The sequence below is a fragment of the Acanthochromis polyacanthus genome, chromosome 18 (genome assembly GCF_021347895.1).
Source record: "Acanthochromis polyacanthus isolate Apoly-LR-REF ecotype Palm Island chromosome 18, KAUST_Apoly_ChrSc, whole genome shotgun sequence".
In the NCBI taxonomy this organism is placed as follows: domain Eukaryota; kingdom Metazoa; phylum Chordata; class Actinopteri; family Pomacentridae; genus Acanthochromis; species Acanthochromis polyacanthus.
Window position 1 is genome coordinate 15,765,006 of NC_067130.1, and position 27,749 is coordinate 15,792,754.

Sequence of the window (27,749 nt, forward strand, 5' to 3'; positions counted from 1 at the left end):
ATAATCACTCCTCATTTTTTTTTCTCTCATTCACCAACCACTAGTCATCACACTTGGGCCAAAATGTTCATTCTCACATCATGTACATTTTGTGTATCTTGTGGTGTTTCGACAAAACATTTAGCTTGAACAGCTCTTAGCTCACACAGAGGTCCAGTCTCAACAAACCTGATTTACTGAAGTGTTTCTCTTAGACCCCCGTCTATGTTTCTCTATAGTTTTCAACATGGATGCTGAAGGATGTTGAGTAGTTTCAACCTCTGTTAGGTTTTACACTCTCCAGATGGAGGAGTTTGATTTTCTCAGCCAAAACATAAACTGGATGGGACCCCAGTCTTACTGTCCATTGCACAAGATCTGAATCCTTTCCATCGCAGTGGTTCCTTTACACATTTAGACCCCCAGTTCCCCAAGAAGCAGTTACTTCCACTTCCACTTCGGTTGACTTGCATGGCTTCAGATGTTTGCTATTAATCTCTCAGCTGTCTGAATTCCTATCTAGGATTGCCCTGAACCTAAGCACTTTGGTAGAATACTCTAAAATGTACACAAACGTGACTGTGAATAGAGGCCAAGAAGGTGAATTGTTTCCTAAATTTGTCACAAAGACACAAACACATCCAAATTTCTATGATGGAATCACTGAAAATGATGCATTTTTGTCTCAAAACACAATGATACATTTTGATTCTTGAGTTATTTGGCAAAAATGCCCAGATATATGTTTGGAGGAGTTAAGAGGAGGCTTTTAACCCCAAGAGAACCAAACCTACCTTCAAGCATAGAGGTGGCAGTATTATTCTCTGGGGCTGTTCTGCTGTCACTGTAACTGGTGCTTCACACAAAGTCAAACTGAGCAAAGAAGAAGAAGAATCACTTCCACGTTCCTCAGGAAAACCTGAAATCATCAGCTGGACGGATGAGTCTTGTATGCAGTTGGGTGACAATAACCTATCGTTCAAAAGTTTGGGGTCACCCAGACAATGTCATGTTTTCCATGAAAACTCACACTTTTATTCATGTGCTAACATAATTGCACAAGGGTTTTCTAATCATCAGTGAGCCTTTTAACACCATTAGCTAACACAATGTAGCATTAGAACACAGGAGTGATGGTTGCTGGAAATGTTCCTCTGTATTCCTATGTAGATATTCCATTAAAAATCAGCTGTCTCCAGCTAGAAGTCATTTACCACATTAACAATGTGTGGACTGTATTTTTGACAAATGTAATGTTATTATCACTGAAAAAAAATACTTTTCTTTGAAAAATAAGGAGATTTCTAAGTGACCCCAAACTTTTGAACGATAGTGTATATCTAACAATAATATAAACATCTTGGGGATTTCAGTGTTAGTTGTTGTAACTCCAATTTTCTTCCTTTTACTGCTGAGTACCTACAGCACAAAATGAACATGAGGTCTCATTTTCTCTGCAAAGAAAATGGTATTTATGTTGTGCTTGCATCATATATTACAAAAATATTGAACTTTAGTAAAAGTTCCAACACCAGAATTTAGAAATATTCTACATGTATTAAATATTTTACTCCATACAAAAGTATTTGCATTAAATAGACTTCAAGTACTAGAAATAAAATTACTTTTTATGAAGAGTGGCATGTAATATAACAATGTATATTATATTTTTGGATTACTGTATACTTCCTGATGAATTAATGTGCTGTCCTTTTTAATGCTGAAGGTGGCATTATTAAACAAAATTTCCAAAGTGACTAAAGTTATTAAATTAATAAAGTCAAGTTGATGTATTGAGTAGAAAAAAATCTAAGTAGTCAAGTAAAATACAAGGACTTCAAATTGTACTTGAGTACAGTATTTGAATAAATGTACGTAGTTAATTTCCACTACTGGCTTGCATAACTTTTCCCAATGATGTCGTACACAGCAGTACTCATGTCAGAATCCTCCGAAGGGTTCCAGCCACACCACCAGCTGCTTTACCATCTGTTTTTGTGCCTCCATATCTGAAAAATATTCAGAAGATTCAGGTTTTATGTCTCCCAGCAAGTTGCAGTAAACTTTCGCCTTGCAGCAAGAAGATCTCCGGTTCGAATCCTGGGGTGGGCCTGGGATCTTTCTGCATGGAGTTTGCATGTTCTCCCTGTGCATGCGTGGCTTTTCTCTGGGCACTCCGGCTTCCTCCCACAGTCCAAAAATATGCTGAGGTTAATTGATTATTCTAAATTGTCCATAGGTGTGAATGTGAGAGTGATTGTTTGTCTGTATGTGTAGCCCTGCGACAGACTGGCGACCTGTCCAGGGTGTCCCCTGCCTTCGCCCAAGTCAGCTGGGATAGGCTCCAGCACCCCCCGCGACCCTAGTGAGGATAAAGCGGTGTATAGAGAATGGATGGATGGAAGTTGCAGTAAGAAAAAGTAATTCTTCATTCACTGTTAATTCATTAAAAGCACGTGTAATTAGGTTATGGATTTGTATAGATATCTGTACATTTGGTGGCAGCCTCTTCGATAGTAAATGATTCAGGCTACAGTCTATTGAAATCAAGGGCAGTGCTATTATATCCTAGTCGAGTCCAGTTTGTTGACTCCATTTCAACAGCACCAAGCTCTACCAGCTCTAATGGAAACTTTCCCAACTTGATGTTGACTCTGCATGTTTATGCTGCAGAATTCTTGTGAGTCTGACTCACTCTAAGATGTATACTTAAAGATTTGATCTCCAAAGAAAGACTGCTGCATGTCTGAAATGGAACTCCATCAGTTAAAGTCTCCAGTCACTGACTAAACCCCTAAAAACCATCTCAGTGAATCAAAGTTGTATGTGTAGAAGGCTTTTATGATAATAATTCCTTCCTGCCTTAAAATGGCTTAGATGTGACTCTACAGCGTTGCTTTCTATAGCTCAATGAAGTCACCTACGCCTCTCTGATGACTGCAGCTTGAACACACCAGCTCACCCACAGCTCTGTCTAATTCGGCCAAACTTGTTCAAACTATAAAACTGATTCTGAAGAAGATCATATGATACAGATAGCCTCACACTGCCTGGTGACATGACTGGTTCTTTACGTTTATTACATATAAAACTCCAGAAGTTTGTTTAAAACAGTCATAAGTGCACTGCTGTGGGTACAGATACTCAGCCATGGCATTCACCTATTTCACTCATCTGTCTTCTATAATTTATAGAAAACATAAAAAACAATAAACATAAGGACATGCTTCAGGTTAAGGAGTCTTGAAGTTTTTCTAGTCTAATATCATGCCCATAAAGTTGAATTAAGGACATCCTTTAAAATGTTAATAATTGCATCCATTCTTAAATATGAGTGTATAACCTCCCTGTATTCCCAAAGAAAAAGTCTTTATGTGATTCTCCAGGAGTTTTAATGATATGAATGTGTCGATTCTAAGGTTTCTTCCTCTCCTCCTCCCATCGCATTAGATTTCTGTAACCTCACTCATGACCTCAATATTAGACTTTGTGTGCATTTTGCAAAATGAGACAGTCTTGCTGCTGCTTCTGAAGGAGCAGACAGACACCAAGCCAATGATCAGGATCACTACACATATTAAATCAGGATTAATGACGGATTGATCCTAATCTTCCAAATCATGTCAAGCAGAGCTCCTGGTCATGGTTAAAACTTCATGGCCAGGGCTAGTGGACAGTGTCAGATTATAGCCAAGGATTGGATTATCACTGCTGATCCAATTATACATGTAGTAGCTATAATCGGCTGTCAAACTGGTCTCATTCTAAGGATAACCCTGTGGGGAGAGTGAATCCAAACAGGCCTATTAGAGCAGAAATTGGGACGTTAAGTAACAAAAATCCTATATGAAAGAATCTAAATACATCTGGACTTCTGCTTTTGGTCTACTGAAGCTCTAGGATTACCAAGACCGGGATGGCAGAGAATCTCCACTGATTTGACAGCTAACATTCATGTAATCCAATACTCACAAGCTGTGAAGCTGTGAATTGACCATCTAGTGGCAGATCTGTAAGCGTGTAGCTGGTGACATCTGACAAAGTGGCCGAGCAAAGGGAAACAGAAAAAAGAAAAAAGCACAAGCGATGACGACTTGACTCCACCTCATCATGCCATTTAGCAACAGATGAGCAACGCTTCATGTTCATTTTGGGCAGCCAGAGAGTCACGCATTGCCCCGAGGGAGTACTTTTGACTGCGTAATGTTAGTCGGGGTCGCGGTGCGTCCTCCCGTCTCTCTCGCACCGTAGCTTACGAGCGTGTTAGCGGCTTCCTCGTGTGTTATTGCTGCCAGTGTCTGCTGGATCGCTATGGATGTGCTCTGGATGATACCGCTGCTGCTGGTGCCGCTCCTGATGTGGACCAGCAGCACGTTTGTTTTCTATTTCAAAAAGTGCTTTTACGTCGCCTGGATGATGATGCTGGCCCTTATCGCTATCCCCCTGTGCATACTGAAAAGCGGAGGCAGGGACATAGAGAACATGAGGTGAGTTTGTTGTGCGTAATAAATGTCGCCTCGTCTGACAGCTAGCCGAGCGTTAGCTAGTTAGCTGGCTAGCAGCAGCCGTTGTTGATATTAAACATTCAGATTAGGCTTGCTAGCAACGCTGCCGGTGTATTTACTGTAGCGAGGAGTTACGTAAAGCACCACGCCGCTCTGATACCAGGGAGACTCTTATCTACCCCTCTGCGTGCCATTTGAAAGAAAAAAGCGACAAATAAATGATGCATTTTTAATCATACATATGCTAATATTAGCTCCCTTGACACATTGGCAGTGGGAACGTGTTAGCGGAAAACCAGGATGCTAACACTAACGTTACGCTCGTGTTTAGTGCTTCAGCTTTTCCCAATGTGTGTAAATCAATATTATCCTTACATAAAGGTAATTATTTTAACCATATATCCAAAAACAACAACAACAACAACAAAAAAACCAAATCTCTGCTAGACTCCCTCGAGTCAAATGTCTGTCAGCTGTTACATGAGGTGAGGACAGCGTTTAATAAATGTCACAAAGGTGTCGTTGTTCTGCTGGTTCTGCTATTTTTGAGAAGTATTTGCATTAGCTAACTCAGTTTGCCAATTCTGACAAAACTGTGGCTAACTTTGTGTCGTGAGTTGTCAGTGTAGCAGTTTAAAATACACATGTGCTCTATAACAGTCCAGCACTGTTAGGTTCAGTCTGTAATGTTCAGTTTTTGTTGAAAGCATGTGAATGAATGAATCAGTTCTTGATGCTACAATTAGTGCGTGTGATTTAACCGTAGTATCCAAATATCTAGTATCTTGTCCAGCTAAGTTTATATCTATATTAAGACTATAAATGTTACAAACATCAGCTACAACGCTGACGGTCAGTAACGTACTGTACATTCAGGTATAGTCTCTAGAAGTGACCTCTCGACCTTATCTCTGGAATATATGTGTTATTTTACACTTGACAAACCGACTGATCAGGTCAGCTGATACTTGTTAGGGTAGAAATGTAGTAAACTTTCAGTGCTGGTGTCCACTTTTTGTTGTTGTGGTTAAATCCAGCCAGTGAGGATGGATTGCTGCACATAGATGACTGCATTCCAGTAATTACCTTGAAGAGACAGATGCCAGATGGCAAGTTCTCCCTGATTAGAGTTGGGTTACTGAATAGTTATGAGGCCCATCCTCAGTGCAGCCTCGCTCGGCCCCGATCTGCTGACAGCGGCCCTGTCAGTTACAACAGCAGACCTTCCTGCCTCAGTGCTCTAGGAATAACAGTTTCACAGTCATGTTAGCTGTGGTGCTGGTGTCATGTTGCACCAGTGTACCATTCTGTCAGCTCAAAGGTTATCTAGACCTGTTGACTGTGACAAAGTGACTGAATCGGGGTCAGACCTTGGACAGGCAGTGAATAGAGTTTTGGATGCAGATTTTACACAGTAGCCAGCCTTGGCGGAAAGAATTTGGGGATTCATCAAGATAGACGTTTGCTGTCGCACAACAACCTGAATTCTGGGATTGACTACTTGCTTCACAGCTGACTTGGAAAACTTGGATGCAACAAAGTAAAATGAGTCAGAGCAAGCTTGTACACGCTCGGTCTGACAAAAAGCATCCACACAACTCAAGTTATTGTGAATTTTGTGCTTGCACTTCCTGAAATACTCTTAGTGGTTTTAATTCATTGTTAGTGCTTGTGCAGACACGCAGTTTTGCCTGTCACATATGTGAATGGCTGCTTCTTCCTAGAGGTCCTGGCATTAATTATCAGGTGGGATCTCATGACAGCAGATAAAGGAGAGGCTTCGCTTTCTCAATCGCAATTGCTCGAGCTCAGGTTCCACGCTGTGCAATGGTCTCAAACATCAGCGGGAGACCAGTGTCACTCGCTGTTTGATTAAGCAGTAACGTTGTCACTCAGACCATGGGATGACTGACCTTTACAGTGTACATGCTTAAAACTGGCCATTTTCTTGTCCCAGCCTTTCTGAATGAAGCAATCCTTTGCTCTGACATTCTGGGCCTGTGATCATGTCCCTGCCCTGTACAACCCCGTGACCTTTAGCTTTTGAATAAGCTGAATAAGCTTGGCACTGGTATCTTTATTTGTTGGTTTAATTTTTTTTTTTGGGATGACGGGTCAGGCACACCTTTTATCTGTGATTAGCCTGGTTGTGCAGGATTTATGCTCTTGCTGAAATGCTGATTATGCTCTGTAGGTTCAAAAAGAATCTATTTAGACACTAATAATGAAATGTAGCATAGTAAAAGCTTGGTGGAATGGTTATAAAAAGAATTCAACCGGGGTCATTTCTTTCCCCTTGAACAATCTTACAGTTGCTGCAACACTGACTGAGCCATTGCATAACCAGTGGCTTTTGCACGAGACTATGTGTTATCGCTGTACTGTGTCGAAAGATAATTCAAAGACTGTATTCCAGTGTAAAGGTTAAAGTAATTTCTCTGTAATTTACTAGGGCTGAATGTGCAAACTTACCAGGGCGGTGTAGAGCGGTTGCTTTCGAGAGTAGAGTCGCATTCCAGTGAACACAAGTGATGAGTTAAGAACTTTCATGTGTCTTTGATTATGAAACAATAATGGGCTTTGATTTGATTACCAGCTAAGGAAGCAGTTTGCATATTTTACGAGTTCATCATGACCGGTCATGTCTTGCAAGTAGCGCTTGAGTGAAAATTTGGCAAGAGTTAAGTAGCCATTAAATATGGATTTAAATGTAGCACACATTTCTACCTTAACAGGCAAAGTGCTTTACATTTTTTGACATACTCTCAGCATGATGCCTGGAGGAGCAGGGATCGAGTCTCCAAATCTGCAATCAGGGAACGAGCCATCTCATACCTGAGCCACAGCCACATGTGTACATTGCAAATTAGATTTAGAGGAGAGTTGAGCGTTTGCTATACTACGTCTTGGAGGTGTTTTTTAAATGCTTTATCTCTGGTGTGCACAAAGTCATTTTTATTACAAAAAAATAAAAGAATCTTCTACCAGCCTAGGACAATACTTTACCTTTTGGGTGTTGTTCATATCAGTTAATGCCTCTTTGTACTTACCAGCGAAGATAATTGACTCAGTCACAATGGACCACACTGAAAGTCATGAACCCAAGAAATGAGACCAGTTTAGAAAATCAAGACCTTCATTTATCACAAACACAATTGTATATCGTATAATGTGCAGAGACAGACAGACGGGATTTTTTTAAAACTCCAAATTTTTGTTGAAATTTCTGTTCAGATAAATCTACTCTCTGCTTCAGCTTCTACCTGCTCTGCCTGCTGTATTGTAATGGGCAATATTCTGGTGCTTGTACACCTTAATGTTGTCTTGTTTCAGTCTGTTTGCTTGTACTAGTAGTAAAGCTTTGACAAGTTATCGAAAGATTAAGGATGTCACAGTACCAAGAGTTTGGTATTTGGCACCAATACCACTACATTTCCGATGTAGCCCGCTAGCATTATGAGCAACACGCCGCTCATGGTATTTCTACCATTACATTAACTTACATGAGACAGTGCTAGTCTTTGTGTTGAGTGTTGCTATAACTAGTGCAGCTGTTGCAGTACTGTTATTATTTATTTAGTGTAAAGTTAACAGCTAAAACTTGCACATCATGAATTCTGCATAGTGATCCAGATGCCTGTCTTAAAGGTGCTTAAATAAGTTGGACTTGTTTTCTTCTTTAATTTGAAATGCTTTGTGACACTTTTTTTTTTCCATCCCATCTTAAGGTTGTCTATGGCTTGCCCCTCACCATCTAACTCTAACTGAAATATCTCTATGTACGATCCCGTGTATTTTTCTTCACGCAACTCAAAGCAGACCTGTTGCTACACCTGCACTAAAATTTGCCATCTGTGTGTTGTTGCACCTGTCCCGTATCGGCTGAACCTACAGCATCTATGTTACATCCGTGCTTTTGTTGCAGTATGAAAGCAAGCACAGTCAGGTTTTCGCAGTTTCGGCCCCGACCAGTCAGGTCTCATGATATATTTTAACGATGCTTGCTGATTTTCCATAATACCATTGTTGTGTGTTTATTGAGTCAGTCAAGGTCAATCTGGGCATTCTTAAATCCCCAAAGCGGCTCTTTCATGGGCCATTACTTTGGCAACCTCAAAACAAGTTTACTGTATCAAAGTCAGTAAAAATTCATGTGGGATTTATTCATTTGTGACTGAATCTGACTGGTTGGGGGAAAACAGTGAAAGTCGGATAAAACTGCAGACCTCTGCTCCTAGCTACCAACAGTCTAGATCAGGGGTGTCAAACTCAGTTCCTGGAGGGCCACTACCCTGCATGTTTTAGATGTTTCCCTCTTCCAACACACCTGATTCAAATGATCAGCTTATCATCAAGCTCAGCAGAAGCCTGATAACAAGCCTGATCATTTGAATCAGCTGTGTTGGAAGAGGGAAACATCTAAAACATGCAGGGTAGTGGCCCTCCAGGAACGGATCTTGACACCCCTGGTCTAGATGACCTTCCCAAAGAGTTTTTCTGTCTAATTAAGGCTCTCTTTTGTCATTTCAGCCACTACGAGAGGGTAAGAAGATTATCAGCCCTGGCATCAGGGTGAAATAAAGACTGTCAAAAATGTCCTAAGTGGCCTTGCTGTTTTCAGATTGGAGATTATTGCAAGCATTACCGCCAAGAATTACCACAGAGAGAGCTTTCCTTATTTCATTTTCTTTCCTTAAGAACAGGATATTTTAAATGATGGCGAGAAATGCTTGGTTTTTGTGTAAATTTACTGTTTTACACAGTAAAACATTTTCGTCAGTGATGTAGTGGCATGCACTGCATGTCTGAAGCTGAAAATGTTCACTATTTTCATATAATAGCTGTAATTTTTATTTAACTACACATTAGAGCAAGTTTAGAAGGCTTTACTCCTAGATGATAAACATTACAGCGAAGACTGCAACATTCCTAAAAAAGAGATGGGAGACAAAAAAAACTCCCCTAAATTACAAGGAGACTGGTTGAAGGCGTTTTTAAATCAAGGGCAAATAAGGACAACAAAAAGAGGAAGAAGTTGCAGAGGGTTGATTTAGTGATGAGCGAGGCACATTGGGTATTGAAGTGATGATTCTCTGGCTGAGAGGGAGGATGGGGAGTGCCTCTGCTGTTTTCCCTGACAGGGAAGGTCGTTCAAGTTAGTGGTGTGTAACAGAAGCCAATTTTAGAGTGTTGTGCAGGAAAAACAGCTCGTTTGTTTTCCAAATTTGTGGTCTAGTTTTGCATGGAATATTTTGTCATGCTTTATGTCTGTATGACAACAGAGCTGCTAATGTGCTGTGGCACTCTTCAGAAGACATTATAATCTCGGTGGATGCTTTTTACTATGAGAGATCTTGTTAAGTATTCATTTTATTACTCAGACTTACTCAGAGCTTAAATGCATCTCTAGTAAACATTTTGAAAGGCATTTATTTATGAATCCATGTTTCATTTAATTAAGTTGAGCTTCCTGATCTTACGCACATCTCCATTTGAACAGCCCTACTGTGGCAGAATGCACCTTAGAGGGAAGTCACGTTTGTAAAATCTATATTTAGCTGGGTTCAGATCTGATGACACAGCCGACACGGACAAAGCTGAGTGCACTTTTTGCTACAAGAAAGTTTTGGTGAAGGTAACATATCAAGCTGTTATTGTTCAAGGTGGTCCAGAAGTCTTTCTGTATGTGTGCTTGAAGTGCACATCTACGCTTCTGCACAGAATTTCAGTACAATTTGGAACACAATCACTCTACAGCTCTTCCAACTAAAACTGAACTAAGTAAATATGCTTTCCTTCTTGGCAAAAAAAACTTGGATGTTTGTTACTACTGGACCTTAAGCTTGTGGCTTAAGGATTTAGACCAAACACACATAAACATAATATATTCTTGTCCCTAAGTGTGTTTGCCTTTTAAGCATTTGCATTGTGTAGCCTTCTTGTGAACAACAAGAAATTGTGCTTATATTGATAAAAATGGAAAACTGAAGATAATATATGTTTACTACAACAGGGAGCTTAGCCAACAGAAGAATTATTTGGAGGGAGGTAAAAGGGATTTATTTTTGAAATCTGTCATTTTTTTATGCTCTTTTTAGTGTTCTACACAGGGCAGTAATAAATCAAAAGCATTAAGTCTGGGGAAACTTATTAGATTAATTTGATATTTGATAGGAAAATACTATGGGTTAACACAATGTGATAGAGAGGGTCCTCACCTGACCTCTGAGTGCCATTCCTACGCATCGACGTAAGTCGGAACTCCAGCGAAAATGGAAACAAAGTCATTACATGCATCACGATATTAATCGGTTGTTCAGAAAAGTCATGAATACCAGTGATTTTCATGCATGTAGAAATCATTTTAGAAGAAGATAACAGAATATTTTGCACTGTTTTTACAACTTGAGCATTTTATTTTATCTATTCAGTTCAGTTCAGTAAATTTATTTCAAACCTGCACACAGCTCTTTTGACAACAGACATAAAATTATATCTTGGTTTGAAAAGGGGATGGATGAAGCAAAAGCTTTTAAATTTCCAACCCTCCTAATTTCACTTGCGTGGAGATGACTTACCTTTTCTTCAAAGCACTGCCATCAGAAGAGCCTGACTTACACTTGGGAGCCAAAATGAAGGGCAAATGTAGCACAAACCATGGTGATGTACAACCAGTGAATGTAAACAAAGCACTGTGTGGCGACATGTTCGGCCGCTCTGCTCCCCAAGTAGTTCCACGTAACCAGTTCTGATGTAACGACGAAACGCCGTAGGTCGAGGACGTCGTAAACCGAGGACCCTCTGTACATGTGGAACAAGGACTTATAACTCATTTGGTATTTTTTTATTTGTTTGGAAGTACTTTCATATGCCCTACACCGTCATATAATGGCAGAGTTATTAACCCTTTAAGCGCCAAAGTCGCAATATTGCGACAAGCAACACTGCTGAACATAACAAGCAATAGCTTCAAATATAGTGCCTCGTGTAGTTATTACTTTATACCAGGAGATGGTGGACATCTGGAACTTCAATCTGAGCATCAGTTGTGGGCGTGTTTTCATTCAAAGTTTTGGAGTTTACAGAGTTTGAAAACCGAGGAGACGAGACTCGTAGTCAGAGCGTAACAGAGCGCAAGACGGTGCATTTTAGAGCGAGAAAACTCACCATACTGAGAGGTCTGGTCAACGCTGACAAAGTACTATGTCAAGTAATGGCTTACTCAAATTCTGAAGAGGAATATTCACCCTCTGATGAAGATGTTCAGTCGTCCACTGAGACAGAAAGTGATGCTGAGTCTGTGTGTAACGGCAGCGGGTCAGTGCGCCATGACAGTCCACAAGCAGCACATACTGGAGCCGATGCTTTGCTTCACGGGGTCCAGGGTGGCAGGAGGGGACGTTGTGCGTGTAGCAGGGGTGGTCAGAACACTGCTAATGGTGAGGGGTATAGCGGGGATGCACAAAACCGCAGAAATAGCAGCAGACGCGGGAGAAAATGCACTGATAATAGCGGTGGAGGCCGAAGTGGCGTTCACGGCCCCGTCGTAAATGACGATAACGATGGCTGGGTTTGCTTGACAGATGAGGAAGAGTATCACAAGTGGATCAGACATCATGATGAGCCTGTTGAGTATCGTGGAGACGGGGATCTGACAAATTCTGAGCCAAACAATACCATCTTGATCGATAAATATCAATAAAATTATGTAATCCATATGTCCGCTGCCTGGTGACATCATAATATGCAAATTAGATGAGTGAATTTACTCCATCACAAACTTTGGGTCATACTGATGATTTTTCTCATTTATAGTTTGCCTTTATCTCTAACAATTTTCAAGTTACAACCTTTTGAAAAAATGATATCAAAACTGAATATTTCATTGAAAAAAAAAACTCTGGCGCCTAAAGGGTTAAGGTGTGATAATATACGAACAGCCAACGCCTTTTTTCTGTGTGTTTGGAAGTGTTATAGAGGCCAAAGAGAAAATACCAAGAAAATCAGTACATGTGATAACACTGAGTCTTGAACCTTGATAAAACCGACTGAGAGAAATCTCCTATCATTATGTTGTGACATGAGTCATACTTGTTTAGAAACCCACTGAAGCTCTCCAAGTCAGGCAAGAGGTCACCTCACAGCTTTTGTCTTCTTTGACTCTACAAAGATTGAACTGTATAAGTCCCAAAAGATAAACTCTGATCTGATGAAGGGGAAACATCTGTGTGTGCGCAAAAATAAAATGTGTTTTGATGTTTATCAGATTTAAGAGTTTTTAGCTCGAATGCAGAAAGGTCACTCGGGCAAAACTCACAGAGAACTGGCAAATCTACGTTCTCCACATATTCACTTCTCGGTCAAAAGACAGCTGTTTGTGTCAGCTCTTTATCCACAAGCAGCAGACAGCTGTTGTCAACAAACAAGCTCTGATAAATACACAGTTCACCTCCTGCCTAGCTCCAATAGAGGCAGAGTTAGTGACTATCTGGTAAAGAGTTGAACATCTGGTAGTAGAAGACCCAGATATTCTTTGTGAGAGCAAAGCAGAGCTGAAAGGAGAGCAAATATTGAACTTTTCCTTGTGCCTTGTATTACAACTCCTAATGTTTGCTAATGTCCAGCCTATGGGATGTAAAAGTGGGCAGTTGTTTGGCATGACAACATTGTGAACTGGTGATATGGAAGCTGTACATTCTTCAGCTTGTTATTAAAGTTTTAATGACCATAGCGGCCAAACATCTGTCAAAGCAGCAAGAGGGATTAATTTGATAGTTAGGAAGTGAAATTGCTAAAACTAAATGTCAGAAATGAGAAACAAAATCTTGAATTTATCATTTCACTGCTAGTGCCAATCCAAACTTAGGGGTGTATGTTCAGGTAGATAATAACACTGATTTTATCTGACTTGTAATTGACTGTGTGACATATCAGTGCTTTAAAATATGTGTGATAACTTCAGTGTCAGAAGCAGAGAGACAGATGGTAGGACATTGTTTCTCAAAGCTTATTAGAGCGTTATGTTTACTACTGGCAATTATTTAGCCTTGCAGGGAACAACCAAAGCTACTAGGAGTGCTGAACATGATTAATCTACAAGATTATATTGTCTCATTAACATGGAATTAGAAATATTTGAGCTGGCAGCTTGCAATGTACCGTAATACCTTATTGCTTAACAGGCTTTGTACTTTCCACTGTTCCCTCCAGCCTTTTGGAGTAGAGTTCTGGTTAATAATATGTCGCCTGGTGCCCTCAATGTGAGCGGTAACCTATACTTACTCAGCTCTGTAATTACCCTGTTTCCTCGCAGGATCATTCGCGTCCTGGTTCGTCATGTCAAGTACTTCCTGGGTCTCCGTTTTGAAGTGAGCGGCTGGGAGCATCTGCAGACACAGGGTCCCTACGTGATCATCTCCAACCACCAGAGCTCCCTGGATATTTTGGGTGGGTATTGTAGTACTTTTCAGATGATAAATCATTTTAACATGGATAAGATGATATTTTTGGACATTTGCCTGCATCTATAAGTGACAGCGGAGATGCGTGGCAGGAGATGTGGAGAAGGAGCGCAGGGGAATGACGTAGTGAAGGTCTTGGCTGGCTGTAAATCGCTGGACACTGCTCATGGCATATAGAGCCTAACATTTGGCTATCGGACTCATTTGATTACACTCAAAAGAGCAGATTTGGCACACTCTCCCCCCCCCTCATTTTGCTGGAATCTTTTTTTCTGCTTCCACACCATTCGATTTTCAGGTTGTCTGTCTGTATGTCTATCTCTCTCAGCTCTAGTGTCTGAAGGGAACTTTGCCAGAATATGGACGTAAGAATGAACTGATTGGTCAAAGGTGGCTGTCTCCTCACACTCTTTCTTAGCCATAAGTTAAGATTTCACATGCCAATTATGATAAAATTTCATCATAAATGTCTGATAAGATTAGATGATGAAGTGATAACATTTTATAAAATCAATGACTTGTATTTAGCTTTCATCACAAAGTCATAGCCAAAAAGTACCTATTCTTTGCTGGTACTTTTTTGGATCAAAAAGCATCTGTTTTTTTGTTTTTTTTGATACCTGCATGTCTCAACTTGGCGGTATTTGCTGTCTCTGTATGAGGAAATTTTATATCCAGTAGGTCAAAAGTAAAGTCTGAACAGATATAGCTACAAACTACAACTTGGCAGATTGGCAATGCGTCTCTGTAGGAAGAAAAACTGTATATGTGAAGACCTTAAATGACCCCTGTCGCTCAAAAAAATCATATGTATAAATGACTGTTATCATTGAAGCTTGTGTTTGATATTTCTCTCTATTCGTAATTAAATTTCCGTGTCATTTCAGGCTCCATGTGAACCTGAAACAATGTTGAGAGGTTTGACAGGCCTGCATGTAGCGTCTCATCTATTTTTCAGCACAGACTGAAAGATTCTGTCTATGATGAAGAGCAATGCAGGATCGCTCTGGCTGCTTTGCCTCGGTGCGAGCTTTTTTGTTTTCATTGTTGTTGTCTTTTATCCTTAAATAAGATCGGATTTAGTGGGGAAGAATTGTTGCACATTCAGTTCACTTCTCCCTGAGGAGATGGCACATTCACTTCTGGACATTTTTGCTGGAGGAGCAGCAGCAGCAGCAGTCGATGCAGGAGTCACAGATGGAAGAATTGTACCGTTAAGCTCCCACAGTGGGGAGATCTGAAGCTGCACCCGAGTATATCTGTGGTGAATCTCCGCTCCCTAGCCAATAAAGGGGAAAAGCTGCAACTGCTCCTTGGGACTAACAGGGATTATTCACTCTCTGTTGCTTTGTGCTTTATGTAAACCTTGCTAGGGGAAATTTTCCAGGACATTATGCATATAAGAGTTCCAAGGGAAAACAAGCACAGGCAGATTTGACTTTTAGAGGAATGTGGTTCAAAGGTCAGCTGATTTTTCCATTCTGCTCAAAATGTAGTGAAATCCCATCTTGGGTTTGTCTGTGGGAGGTGGAGGAACACGTGACTGACCAGGTAGTCGATACAGAGCAGCGCTGCACTCCCTTGTCATGATCCTGGAGGATTTAATGGAGAGAGCCTCCGGCATGATTTAAATAAGGAGTGCTGGACCAGAAGAGGGAATGCACTGGACCACTGCTGGACAAATAAGCACGGTCAGAAGCAAAGCTGGAACTGCTGGCCTGCTTGGCATGCACTGACTGCTGACCTGGATGAGCTCACTGACACAGTGACATGAGAAACCATCCCCTCATATTATGAACAACAAACAACTGGCTGTTGGCCCGAGTGTGTTTTGCTGTAGGGTTGATGAGGCATGCACCCCCGACTCGCTCCAACTTGGACTATGTTCTCACGGAGTCGGCTAATTAAGAAAAATCCCTTTACATGAGATGCTGATTTGTCTTGACATTTACTTTTTCAGGATAAAGTCAAAGCTCCCAAACCAAACTTCAGGTTTGAAGTCTGTTGTCTGCACATTATGCTGAATGTACACAGCGTTCGGCTGCATTACATCCCAACTGCAAACCGCATCTGTTCTCATTTCTGTCTAGTTTCAGAAATGGAACGTTTGATCTTCAGCAGCCTGTTTTATAATTAAGTTTAGTACAGTTTTTCTGATATTTTAAGTCTTCTATGAACATGTTTACAGAGAGCTGCAGTATGAGAACCAACTTTTTGTTGATTTATGCTTTGCCATCATTCATTTTAATTGTTAATATAGCTGATCTCACAGCACAGCTTGTGTCTTACACTTCAATGTCACGATCATAAGGATTTAATGTCCATGTCAGCAGATTGCTCAACATGGTGCTTATGTACCATGATCAAATGTCACGCCTCCTCCTATGTCTGACAACAAACACAGAAAATATGTGATTGGCAACTATACTGTGGATTTTGTGGTACAAGAAAACAGTGTTTGTGATTGGATACTGCAGGATTGGGCACAGCAGCTATGACGGCACCAGAATACGATGTGGCACTTTACACTGGCCATCAGTCACAGTCTGGTTTGAATCAGCCACTGAACAATACAGAAGCAAACTAAAATGGGCACTCAGTACGGCTGAAGACATAGTTGGTACCACCATCCAGGACTTGAAGGCCCCATGTTGTGTTGCTTTTCAGCAAAAGAATGAAAACACATTTTGAAAAATGTATTTTTCCAGTTTTTCAGCTCAAAAGAATGCAAAGGTGGTTTACGACTATATAACCACTGAATTCCAAACAAATGCTTCAGGAAGAAGACTCTCTCTGTCTGTGATTGAGATCAGAGCAGAACAGTTGAATGCACTGCAGCCGACAGTCATGAATTAGTGCATAAGACCAGGACTTTCTGTCGATTATAGCATTTTCTCTTTAGCAGACATTTTACTTGGAAATGCCACTGGATTCACAGCACTCCTCAGTCCTTGTTGAGTGGTTTTAGCACTGTCTTACAGTTTCCACTATTTCTGATTGCTCCTTTGCTTTGCAATTTACGCTGAGATCTGAAGTGTGAGCCCAAAATCATAGCTAATGGTAATGTTAGCTGCACAATATGCTAACAGTAAGTGCTTTCTTTGTTATACGGTGACATTGCCATCAATAATAAAAGAAATCCACTGGGTCTTCAGATCCTCTGAGGAATACATGGCTCGCAGAGCATTTAGTGTGCTTTGCTTGTGACTGCTTGGGGTTTGCAGAAGCTACTCCAGAAAGTAAATAAATTTGGTGGACTCCGAGGCAGTCACTGTTTCTGAATGGCTCACCTGTTATAAAGCTGAAAGGCTGTCTAGTTCTGTGCGCTAAGGAATGGCAGTAGTAAGAGTCATTTTCTCAAAACATTCATTTTAAACCGCCAAAGTTTAAAACACAAAAAACATGATTAAAAATAGATTTTCACCACGTGGGGTCTTTAACATAAGGTGTATCACATGCACTCTTTAATCTCCTGCTTTTTCTACAACAAACATTCCTTTTCCCAGAACCTGTTTGGCAGTAGTCCTACAAGAAGTGGGCCAAATGTAAGATTATTGCATTCCAGCTTTGTGCTGACACACAGATTGCTGGACAGAATGAATGATTGGCAGCATGCAACCACAGAAATTACTTCAACATTATATTTGGAAGTCTTGATTTGGTACACTGATCGCTAATAATACCAAAAAAGTTCACACAGGACCCAGTTTGAGATAAAAAGCTGTTGTAAAAAGGCTTTGATTCTTGTTCACTCCTGTTTATGCTGCCGTTTCGAATGCCTGTTAACATTCCCTCATTCCTCTTGGTCCTAATTCAGTGCTAAGGACACTAATTTAGCAGAGGTATGTTTTCTCTCCATCAGTGACTAGGAGAGAGTGTTTTCAGTGCTGCTGAGTGATGAGGGCCGGCTGGAGGCCAGGTTACTGACAGCGGGGAGAGAGATAGGCATCTAATTAGCGTTGAGAAAACTCAGCATGAGGTTTATTTGGCGTCCAAGTTACCATGCCAACTGATACACCCTGTCATTAATAGCTGCTCCTCTGAAGCTGATGTCATAGAAGCTGAAGTCCTCACCTCACCTCCACAGATAGGGCTGCATTTCAATCACTCTCACTGATGTCATTTTAGTTGCCTGCTCTGTTTTTTCTCATCCTGGTACAGACACATCGACTTGCTCTGCTGTTTCCCATCATTTATTTAACCGACTTTGCACCAGGAGCCAGAACAGAGGTTAATAAAACATGTCGAATTTCTTAATGTACGAGCCGTTCACATAGATAACTCCCATCAATAAAGAAGCATTTCTGTTCAAACATCACATCTATTGCATCAGTAGACTTTATACATGATGAAATCTCGCCAGAGATAAGATGAAAAGGCCAAAGCACATGCCAGACTGTTATCCTTAAATGTCGCATATAGTCACTGGTGCTGCTATTAGACATATTAGACATGTCTATAAAGGTCCTACATTATTTAAATACATTTTTATGGTGTTTTTTGGTTGTTATAAACTTGAAGGTGTCAGGTAAGAACTGTTAAGATATGAAGATATTTACCTCTGCTTTTAGCTTTACAAGGCAGTAAAAATGTCACCCAGGTGTAGCCTCACACCTAGCTAACATATGGTGATAACCGCCACATTATATGACAAACTTACCAAACACATGAGTTTAAAAACGACGGCTGTGCAGTGAATTTGGCAATATTTCTATGCCAAACGGCATCCTGGTCTCCTAGTGTCAGCAGCTGTGCACCGTGCTGTTTTTCTCTGTGCTGCTAATCACAGATGCAGAGAGGGTTTTCTTCCTGAAGGGATCGAGGACAAGAGCAGCTCATTGATTTTCAGAGTAAAACAGCCCATATAGATGAATGCTGAAAACCAGGTGTTACACAGTCAAGATACAGTGAAGCATCTTTGTGTTATTTTGAGCTGAAAAAGTGAAATCTACACTGTGGGAACATGTTAGACTTGCATTCCTTTGCTGAAAAGAGGCACAGAATGGGACCTTTAAAGACTTTATTTGGCATTTTTCACCTTTTATTGGATAGTTACAAAAAATGTGGTTAAATGAGCAGGGACATGGCATGCAGAAAGGATCCAAGTGGTGCACACCCTAAATGCTAAGCTAATGACTAACATTAGACATCTTTAACACACCCTCTCACCTTGGAGAAACCACACTTTTAGGGTCTATTTGTGTATCCATTATCCATCATGCATTATGCATTGAATTGTGTTCTTAAGACGGCAGAAATACTTTTTTGATCCATATTGTATATCACAGGTTTACAATTATGCAGGTTTTCATAGTACTGGCAGTTTGAAAATCATACAATGGTGACATCCTGCAGGTGAAACATTGGGTGGTCTCCTTTTAGAAAACAAAATGTAGCTAGTGTTTGTCAGCTTTTGTACTTCATATTTATCTCTTCTGTGGCCATGGTGCTCTTAAAATCACCGTGAGCCCCCTGTATGTAACACTTAATACTATTTTTAAAATAATAGCTGGAAAATATTTATTTATATTTAGCTACCTGGATAGAAAATGTACTTTCCTTTAAGATAAATGCAGCCTCCAATAAATTCTGTACACTGCTTATCTGTTGATAAAGCTTTTAGTTACTGTTGAAGTTGGCATGTTCTTAGTATCCTTAATTCTGTATTTATAATCCATTTTCAATAGCACAGAGCAAGTGTTTGTTTTTAGTTTGGTGTAATTCATGAAATTTTGTATTATGTGTCTCTACAGTCAGACATTTGTGCAATATTTTATGTATGTAACTATATATATATATATATATATATATATATCTTTAATAATTATTTATTGTCTTTGTGTTTTTATTGTTGCTTTTTAATGTTTTGTGTATATGATGCACTATATTACTCCAGTTTTTTTTTTTTAACAAAGTTTAATAATGTTGTTGCTCTTTTTGTTTCTGTGTGAGAACTACTCTTCCGATTGTCTTATATGCTTTGAAATTCTGTTTCTCAGGTCTGTTGGAAATCCTACCAGACCGCTGCACCATACTTGCCAAGAAGGAGCTGGTTTACGCTGGCACAGTGGGCCTCGTCTGCTGGCTGGGCGGCATCGTCTTCATCAACCGCAAGAAGACGAGCGATGCAAAGAGTGTCATGGCCGACGCTGCCAAAACCATGTTGGATGACCAGGTAATGTTTTTATTATTAACATGCTGTAATTTGATTGATAGATGGATGGATACTTTATTAATCCCAAGGGAAATTCAAGTGTTCAGCAGCTTACATACAACAACATAAAAAAAACAAAAAGGCAGCTTAGTTACATTGACATTAAAGGTTAGTATGTACTCTGAAAATCTCACTGCACTATACTATAAAAAAACGCTTCTAATTTTAAAATCTATAGAAAGTGATTTAAAGTGACTTGACAGGTCGTAGGAATAAAACGGTTTTATCGAACTACTGAAGGTGCATGGACATTTTACAGTCCCATTGGTTCTACTGTGATCATGACTGCCAAATAGTGGTGGAAGAAGCTCAGTTAAATTGTGGCTTCCTGTTTTTTGTTACTGCATGTGTTTATGTCAAGGTTCTGTGTTTGACTTTTGGGGTGGATGTGAGATGATTTACTTTCCCTCTCTGACCTGTTGTCCTTTGACCTTCGCAGATTCGTCTGTGGGTGTTTCCAGAGGGAACGCGTAACCAGAGAGGCGACCTGCTGCCTTTCAAAAAAGGTGCTTTCCACCTGGCAGTGCAGGCACAAGTGAGTATTTTTCCTAAAATGTCCTTAAATTTCACCCTCTTTTTTTTTGGTTCTGTATGCTCGCTAGGATAGAGGGTGAGCTGTCCTAGCCTGTATCCTATCCATACATGAGAATTAAGTCAGCATTACTGTCAGACACACATTCATCCTGACCTACAGGGGCTGTGATAATACTGGCTGTGTGCCAGGAAACTTCTGCCAACTTTTGTCTCCTAAAAGAGTGAGGGTCTTAGTATTGTGCTGCTTCTAGACACATGGGGGAGCTAGCAGCCTTACATGGTGCAAGATTAAATCATGATTAAAGTATGTTCACTCTACAAATGACAGCATTCATGAAGAACACTGATCCAGACAGGCTTATCTAAATAAATGCTTTAGAATTGACGAGTTTGCACCTTTTTGTGCACTTTCATTTTGACATTCTTATTTTAAGCTCCTCTGATTTTGGTATCCGTTCTATTTATCACAGCAGCTTATTAGAGGGAGGGTAGATGCAGCTCTTGATGCAAAGTGACTGCAGAGTGTCTCAGAGCTCAGCTTTGTGCATTCATGAGCTTTATCTCTGCATGCATGCAGGTGGGAGGTCTCTCTCCTGGAGTCGATGTTTCATAGCACACGCTCAGGGTCAGACAGGTGGAATGAATTAAAAAAACATTGTCGTTTGGGATCTGGCCAGAAACCGCAGCTTAGTTCACCCCAGGAAACACAGTTTTGTGTGTGTGTCTGTGTGTGCCCCTATTTTGTAACTTTCAGCAAAAGATTAATATCAGTTTTGTTCAGATATGCACCGAGGTCATGAGGCTACAAAAATAAAACCCTGCTGCTCCTCATCAGCAAACATTAATATTTTCTATAGGGGCTTTATGGTGCAGAGCTTGTTAATAAGTTCCACAAATCGTGTTTGGATGCTAACAAAAGTCCTCAGTTTGGTGTTTGTGCGTCTGCCTGAGGTGGCGGAATAACTTCATTTGAAGTCTGGTGATTACAATCTGTGTTTGAGTTTTCCCTCTTGGCTCTTCTTTACACTTGAGACTATTTCTGTGTGAGCAGAGGCTATTTCTATCTCTCTGAGGTTTGCTTCTGCTGAGTTGTACTGCAGCCTTTCCATTTGTACCCAGCCAGCCAGATTGAGTAGAAGCAGGACAGCCCCCAGGGGGAGACACGTTTGGCTCAGACAGTCCTGTTGAAGGGCCACTCGGGGCCTCGAGAGAGCAACTCGGCCCCTATTAGCAGTGGTGGAGGAGATGGAGATTGCTAGTGTCATGCTGGGTTTGTGTGTGTGTGAGAGACTGAAGTTGGTTTAGTCAAGCATTTATATCAGTGTTTCTGCCTGTTAAGGAAACGGTCAAAAGTCAAGTGTAAGCGTCGGTGATGATCCACTGAAGAAAAATACAAAAATGGTCTACTTTTTGACTTGGAGATAAATTAAAAATATTATTTCTACAATTGTGGACAAAAGATGCGAGTGAGCCACTGACTTCATCCACACAGTAGTCAGGTGTGGCTTTAATGTGCAACAGTCAGATAGTATGACCAGTAAACAGACACTCCTTGAGCCAGTGAATACCAAAGTCCACCTTAAAATGCAGCTTTATTCAAATGACACAGATGACAAGTAAAAGACCAGAACAGGCTGCCGGATGCTGAATGTCAGTTGGGGTTGTAGTCACTCCACAACTCCATTTGTCGTCAAAGAAATGCTTTCAGATGGCATGGTAGATGGACAATCTGACACATGAGCACAGGCCATGTGTCACCGCCTGAGCCCAGGATTGTCACCTCCAGCTCGTCCATCTGTGAAATTGTTTGTGATCAGCTCCAGAGAAGTTGTTGTTGTGCAGAGCCAGAGAATATCTGCTCGACCTGTGAAGAACCTGAGGGAACCTGGTTTGCTTTCCCTCAAAAAGGCTTTTAATCTAATGGCTCCAGTGGACAACCGTTTATGTTTGCTCGACCGCTTTTCACTGATGGATCTCATTTCCAACTATACAGAATAGATGGCGGCAGTCATACAGGGGAAAGCTGTGCAGATGTCAACAACATGCAGAGAATGACCCACTGAGGCAGAGAACTGATGGTTTGGGCAGAGTTATGTCACAGAACATGTGCACGTCAATGCCCAGCGATATAGAGATGAATCCTCACACCCCGGGTTATTCTGTTCATTTGCCGCCACCACTTGATGTTTCAACAAGACCATGCACGTGCATTCTCTTCAGAATGTCCACTGTCCTTTTATAGTAGCAGCTGGCAATGGCTCAGTCCACCCATTACCCACTAGACATCAATAGGATGCTCTGGAAGGATGTCCAGATGTGGGTTGTTTCTTGATGTTCATTCTGTTGTAGAGATGCTGTGTGTTGGAGCAACAAAGACTTTTCCTTTTAAGTTAACCCTCCTGTTGTCCTCATTTCAGGACACCAAAAAAATTGTTTCCTTGTCTATAAAAATCCACAAATTCAGCAAAAAAAAATCCCCAAATTTTTTAAAATTTGCAAAACCTTAAGGAAGAAAATTTCAATAATTCCTTAAAAGTTTTATTTTAAAAAAATCCCCCAAATTTGGCAAGAAAATTCTTGTAAATATTTTCAAAAATGAGTAAAAATCTTCCAAAAAAATCTTAAAAATATCTAAAGTGATTACATATATATCAGTAAAATCTGTAATATTTTATTTAAGAACATTCCCCAAAAAATAGATTTTTTTGGGGGGGGATGTTCTTAAGAAACATTTTTAACATTTTTTTCCACCAAAAAAAATGTTCAAAGATTTCCCAAAAATGTTGAAAATGTGGACATCAGAAATTTCACTGTGAAAATGTATTTTTCCACTTTTCCAAACTTTAAACCGGGTCAATTGTGACCCACAGGACAACACAAAGGTTAAAATAATGGATAGATATTAATAAAACATCATTTTGTTCTGTATATTTGCCTGGTGTGTTCAATTTCTTCTTCAGCCCTCTTATCTCTTTTCATTCCTCGCTTTTTCAGGTACCCATCATCCCCATCGTTTTCTCCTCCTACAGCAACTTCTACCTACGGAAAGAAAAGCAGTTCAACTCGGGTAACTCACCTTGATTACACTCTGGATTTCACCTATTTTAGTTGTGTGCTTTTTCATTGTGTAGGGCTAACCCACATCCGTATGCAAAGAGCGACCTGACGTTCAGTGAGTCTTCTAACGGTGAGGTTTTGTGCCTCTACAGGGACCGTCAGATTGAAGATCCTTCCAAAGATTGAGACAAAGGGAATGACGTCAGACGACGTTTCAACCCTGTCTGACAAATCCTTCAACGTGATGCGCTCTGCCTTTGTGGAAATGTCTGACTCCGTAACCCATAGCAACGGGCCCATAAGGCACTGAACATTTACCATACTCCCGCCCTTTTTTCTGCCCCCGTCTGAGACCCATTCCTACCCAAGACCTCCCCGCTCTCCCCAGGTTGTCCCATTACCTGGCCAGGAAACAACATGACACAGGTCTCTTGTCATGAAATCTCTTCTTGTCTAGTTGACGCCTGGTCCAGTCGCCTCTGGCCTGGCCTGACCATACAGCACAGTCAGTCCCGACCCTCACTGTGTATGCAGCAGCACCGGCAGCAGCGCTGCTCTGCACGCCGTGAGTGGAGTGACGGACGGCAAGCCGAACAGTATGGATGTGTGTTATTCATGCATGCCTTTTGGATGGCTCTGTCCACCTTCATCCTTGCTTTGTACTCTGGCTACAGAAAGCCCGGCTTTGTTACTGTCTTATTTTTTCACAGATTTGAACTTTCTTTGGCCTCTTCCTCCCCTTTTGTCTCCTCCTGCCTTCTGTTTAGCAGATAAAGTTTGGCTTTCTGTCTTTGCTGTTCATAAATGTCAGTAGATATTTATGTGCTCCTCTCATGATGCCTTGGTTTTGGTTATCTTTCAGTGCTCACTCACACATTCAGAGTAGCTCACGTCCTTCCTTCCTTTCAGTTTGTTCTCCCCTTTCTGCATTCCAGTCTCTTGCCTAAAGACAAAGCGGAGCGGGGTCTCCACAAGCGGTAGGGTGTGTGAAGGTTGACGGTGGTCGACCACGGACATTAGTTCTGTCGCTATGAATTCAACTCTGTATCCGTATTGGCTCTTCAACTCAATGACCAATAGCTCCATGGCATACTTCATGATGTCAGAAAGTAAGGATTACAAGGTTACAAGATACCGTGTATAACAATAGCACCCATCTGTACTGAATTAATGGACTTCTTAAGTGAACTGATCTGTTTTCAGTGTTGTGTATCGTTGGTGTATCATTGTGCGTTCTTTCAGTTTGTCTCTCCAAAAGAATCTAAATAATCGGCGTGCAGCACTGAGCAGCAAGTGTCTTCTAGCTGTGTTCTGGATTTTTTTCACTATTTATTTTCACATCAGAAAATCATGATGTTTTGACTTTTTTTTTTTAAGTAATCATGTGATTTTGCTCCTCAGAAAGAACCCATAAGTGAACCTATTTAAGATGTGTCAAAAACGGTGACGTCATAAAGTGCAATGTCAAAGCATAATATTCCAAAGTGCGAGCCACCTGCTGTGCCATGACAAAGATTTTTTTGGGAAGTTTCCAACGTTAGCCTGTTATTTTCCCACCATGACCTGCTTAATTAGTCACTCACTGATTTATTACTCTTTACTAATGATGTTATCTCGCCTTTACCAATGATAAAAGGTCGTTCTTGCTGTAAAGAGGAGGGTAGAACTTGTGTAGGATTCTGAAATGACTGAGATCTCTAGCATCTGGTTTTATATGTTTTGATTAACTGGAAGAGTTACTAATTACTAACAAACCTGAGAAATTTAGTTTATAACTTAAAGTGTATTTTGTTGATTGGCTATGTGAAGGGTTGTCCCAGATTTTTTTTTTCTTTTTTTAATAACATGAAAGTGAAAAAATGTTCTAGCTGTGATTGATTTATTACTTAACCTCGTAGGAGAATATTGCGTTATTTAAGAAGTTTTTGGCCTTAAGTTTGATTGGTTGTTGTCGTTGCACTTTTGGATCGTTCGACAAGTTTGCTTAGAATCGATTTATGTTTTGTAGTGCGTACTGACAATTATTTCTAACCTCATAGAACGGACTGAACGGTTTTTATTTTAGTTACATCCAAGTCTTAATTTTCACATTGATTCCACTGCCTTTACACTGTCTGCAAACTCACTTGTTCTGATCATCAAAGCCCATCTGAGAATGTATCGCAGCATTCAGGATATTTGTTTGCTCTTAACTGAAACTTATTATTGTGCTTTTTTTCTTTTATTGCGTACAAATCCAGGAAATGTATTTATTTGAGCATTAGATGTTAAATTTAGACTGACTTGCTGTGCACACGGAGCTCCTGAGGATTTCTTATGAATGGATCAGTTTATACTTGGGTACTAAGCCTGTACACTGCTATTCACAGCTGAGTGCAACAGTAGTTTTAGTGATAACTGCTGTAAGTACATGTATTCATGTCAGGATTTCACTTGCATTAAGGCCAGTGTGGATTATGTGCCCCTACTAACTATTAACAACTCATCCAATTCTTTTTCCCCCCCCTTTGTTTAAATATATTTATTGACTACTTCTTGTCTGTAAGAGCGGATTTTACCTTTGCAGCAAGTGGTTCGAATGTTAAAAAGCACTCTACCAAATTGGTATCTTCCAAAATACAAACTGTACCCTATAAATTTGTTTTTTAATGGAGTATTTTATCCATTTATTCTGTTCATTGCTCAGTTTTTTGGTAATACAAATGTGTGATTTGTAAGCTTTGTGTCACGCTACCACTGGTGGCTAACAGGCTCTGCAACAACCCTGCCGATTTAGATTATTTTTCTTCTTTTTGGCAGGTGTTTACGAACTAATATGTAAGATATTGGTAAAGATTCAAAGTATTCTCAACCTTATTAAAAGCACTTTTCATGCCGAGTTTGGGTGGGGAAAAAATACAACAGATTTTTCTCTAGTTTTCACCAAAGCTATTAAAGTGTAATTTTAGGTGGATATGAGAAACAGAGCTGACATCCTGCAGAGCCTTGTGTGAGAGAGAGAGAGAATGAGTGAGTGTGTGAGTGTGTGAGTGAGTGTGTGTGTGTGTGTGTGTGTGTGTGTGGTCCTACTGTATATGTGTGTAAATAAGCACACATGGTATAGACGCCCATTATAGTATCTGGTTCATATTGATGATGTAGTGTTCTTGATTTCACCTATTCTGGGTAAATGTGAATGCCTTGCAAAACAATAAATAAAAATGATTCTTTTTTTCTTAAGTTGTTGTGCACTTAAATGCCTATTTTACCTTTCTGGTGAAAAGTACTTTTAACTCAAGTACAATTTGGAGTTACTGTCTTCAGCTGATTTACACTTTCTTTTACTTTATGTCAGCAATTCAACATAAACATCAGCCTTTCTACTCGGCTACATTTCCTCTGATTGGCTGTTTGTAGATTAACATCATGCATTGTGAAAACACTGCAAAAATCTCCTCATTAAGTAACTCGTGTCTGTTTTTGAGTCCCATAAGTCTTAAAATGAGAGAGCAACCTGCCATTGCGTTGTCATCGTCCCAAAGAGGTTTACGATTTTACCCTATTATATAGCAATGAGAATTTTTTTTTTTTTGCCCCTAAAGGTTGATTTCTAGTATTTTTTTATTTTCATTGATTTGAAGAATGAAACCATAATTCCATTGAACAGCTGGGATCAATTACAGCTTAATCAGATGAGTTTAAAATACTGTTTATATGTTACTACATAGGCAATAAAATTCTATATGTATGTATTAAAACACTTTAAAAAGGGTTGTTCTGCATAATTTGTGTACTCTTGGCTCTCGGTGTGTTTTCACTGTGCTGTGCTGATGTGACAGATCTGAATGTTTCTGTCACTGATGCTCAACGGGAAAGACATGACACTGCGACCTAGTGACAACTTCATTTAGCAAAAATAAAAGGATATTTGATGATAAAAACTGTTTATGATGCCACTTCCTGCATCAAAATGAAGGAACTGACTATGTGCTGTATACTGAACAACTATAGCATTAACCC

The 27,749-nt window shown here is 40.2% G+C and overlaps 1 protein-coding gene across 1 annotated transcript; it reads left to right on the forward strand.

The window, feature by feature from the left end:
* Positions 1-3,984: 3,984 nt before the first annotated feature.
* On the forward strand, positions 3,985-26,969 carry agpat2 (1-acylglycerol-3-phosphate O-acyltransferase 2 (lysophosphatidic acid acyltransferase, beta)). Its single transcript, XM_022193090.2, has 6 exons — positions 3,985-4,466; positions 13,798-13,931; positions 19,945-20,120; positions 20,599-20,694; positions 23,688-23,760; positions 23,903-26,969. The coding sequence occupies exons 1-6, from the start codon at positions 4,291-4,293 to the stop codon at positions 24,058-24,060; spliced, it is 813 nt and encodes a 270-aa protein (XP_022048782.1). The 5' UTR covers positions 3,985-4,290; the 3' UTR covers positions 24,061-26,969.
* The last annotated feature ends 780 nt before the right edge of the window (positions 26,970-27,749 follow it).

Excerpts from the sequence above, each read along its gene's own strand:
- agpat2 (XM_022193090.2), top strand. The coding sequence starts at position 4,291 with ATGGATGTGCTCTGGATGATACCGCTGCTGCTGGTGCCGCTCCTGATG. Across the intron at positions 20,121-20,598 it reads AAACCATGTTGGATGACCAG|ATTCGTCTGTGGGTGTTTCC; the intron begins GTAATGTTTTTA and ends TGACCTTCGCAG. Across the intron at positions 20,695-23,687 it reads ACCTGGCAGTGCAGGCACAA|GTACCCATCATCCCCATCGT; the intron begins GTGAGTATTTTT and ends TCGCTTTTTCAG.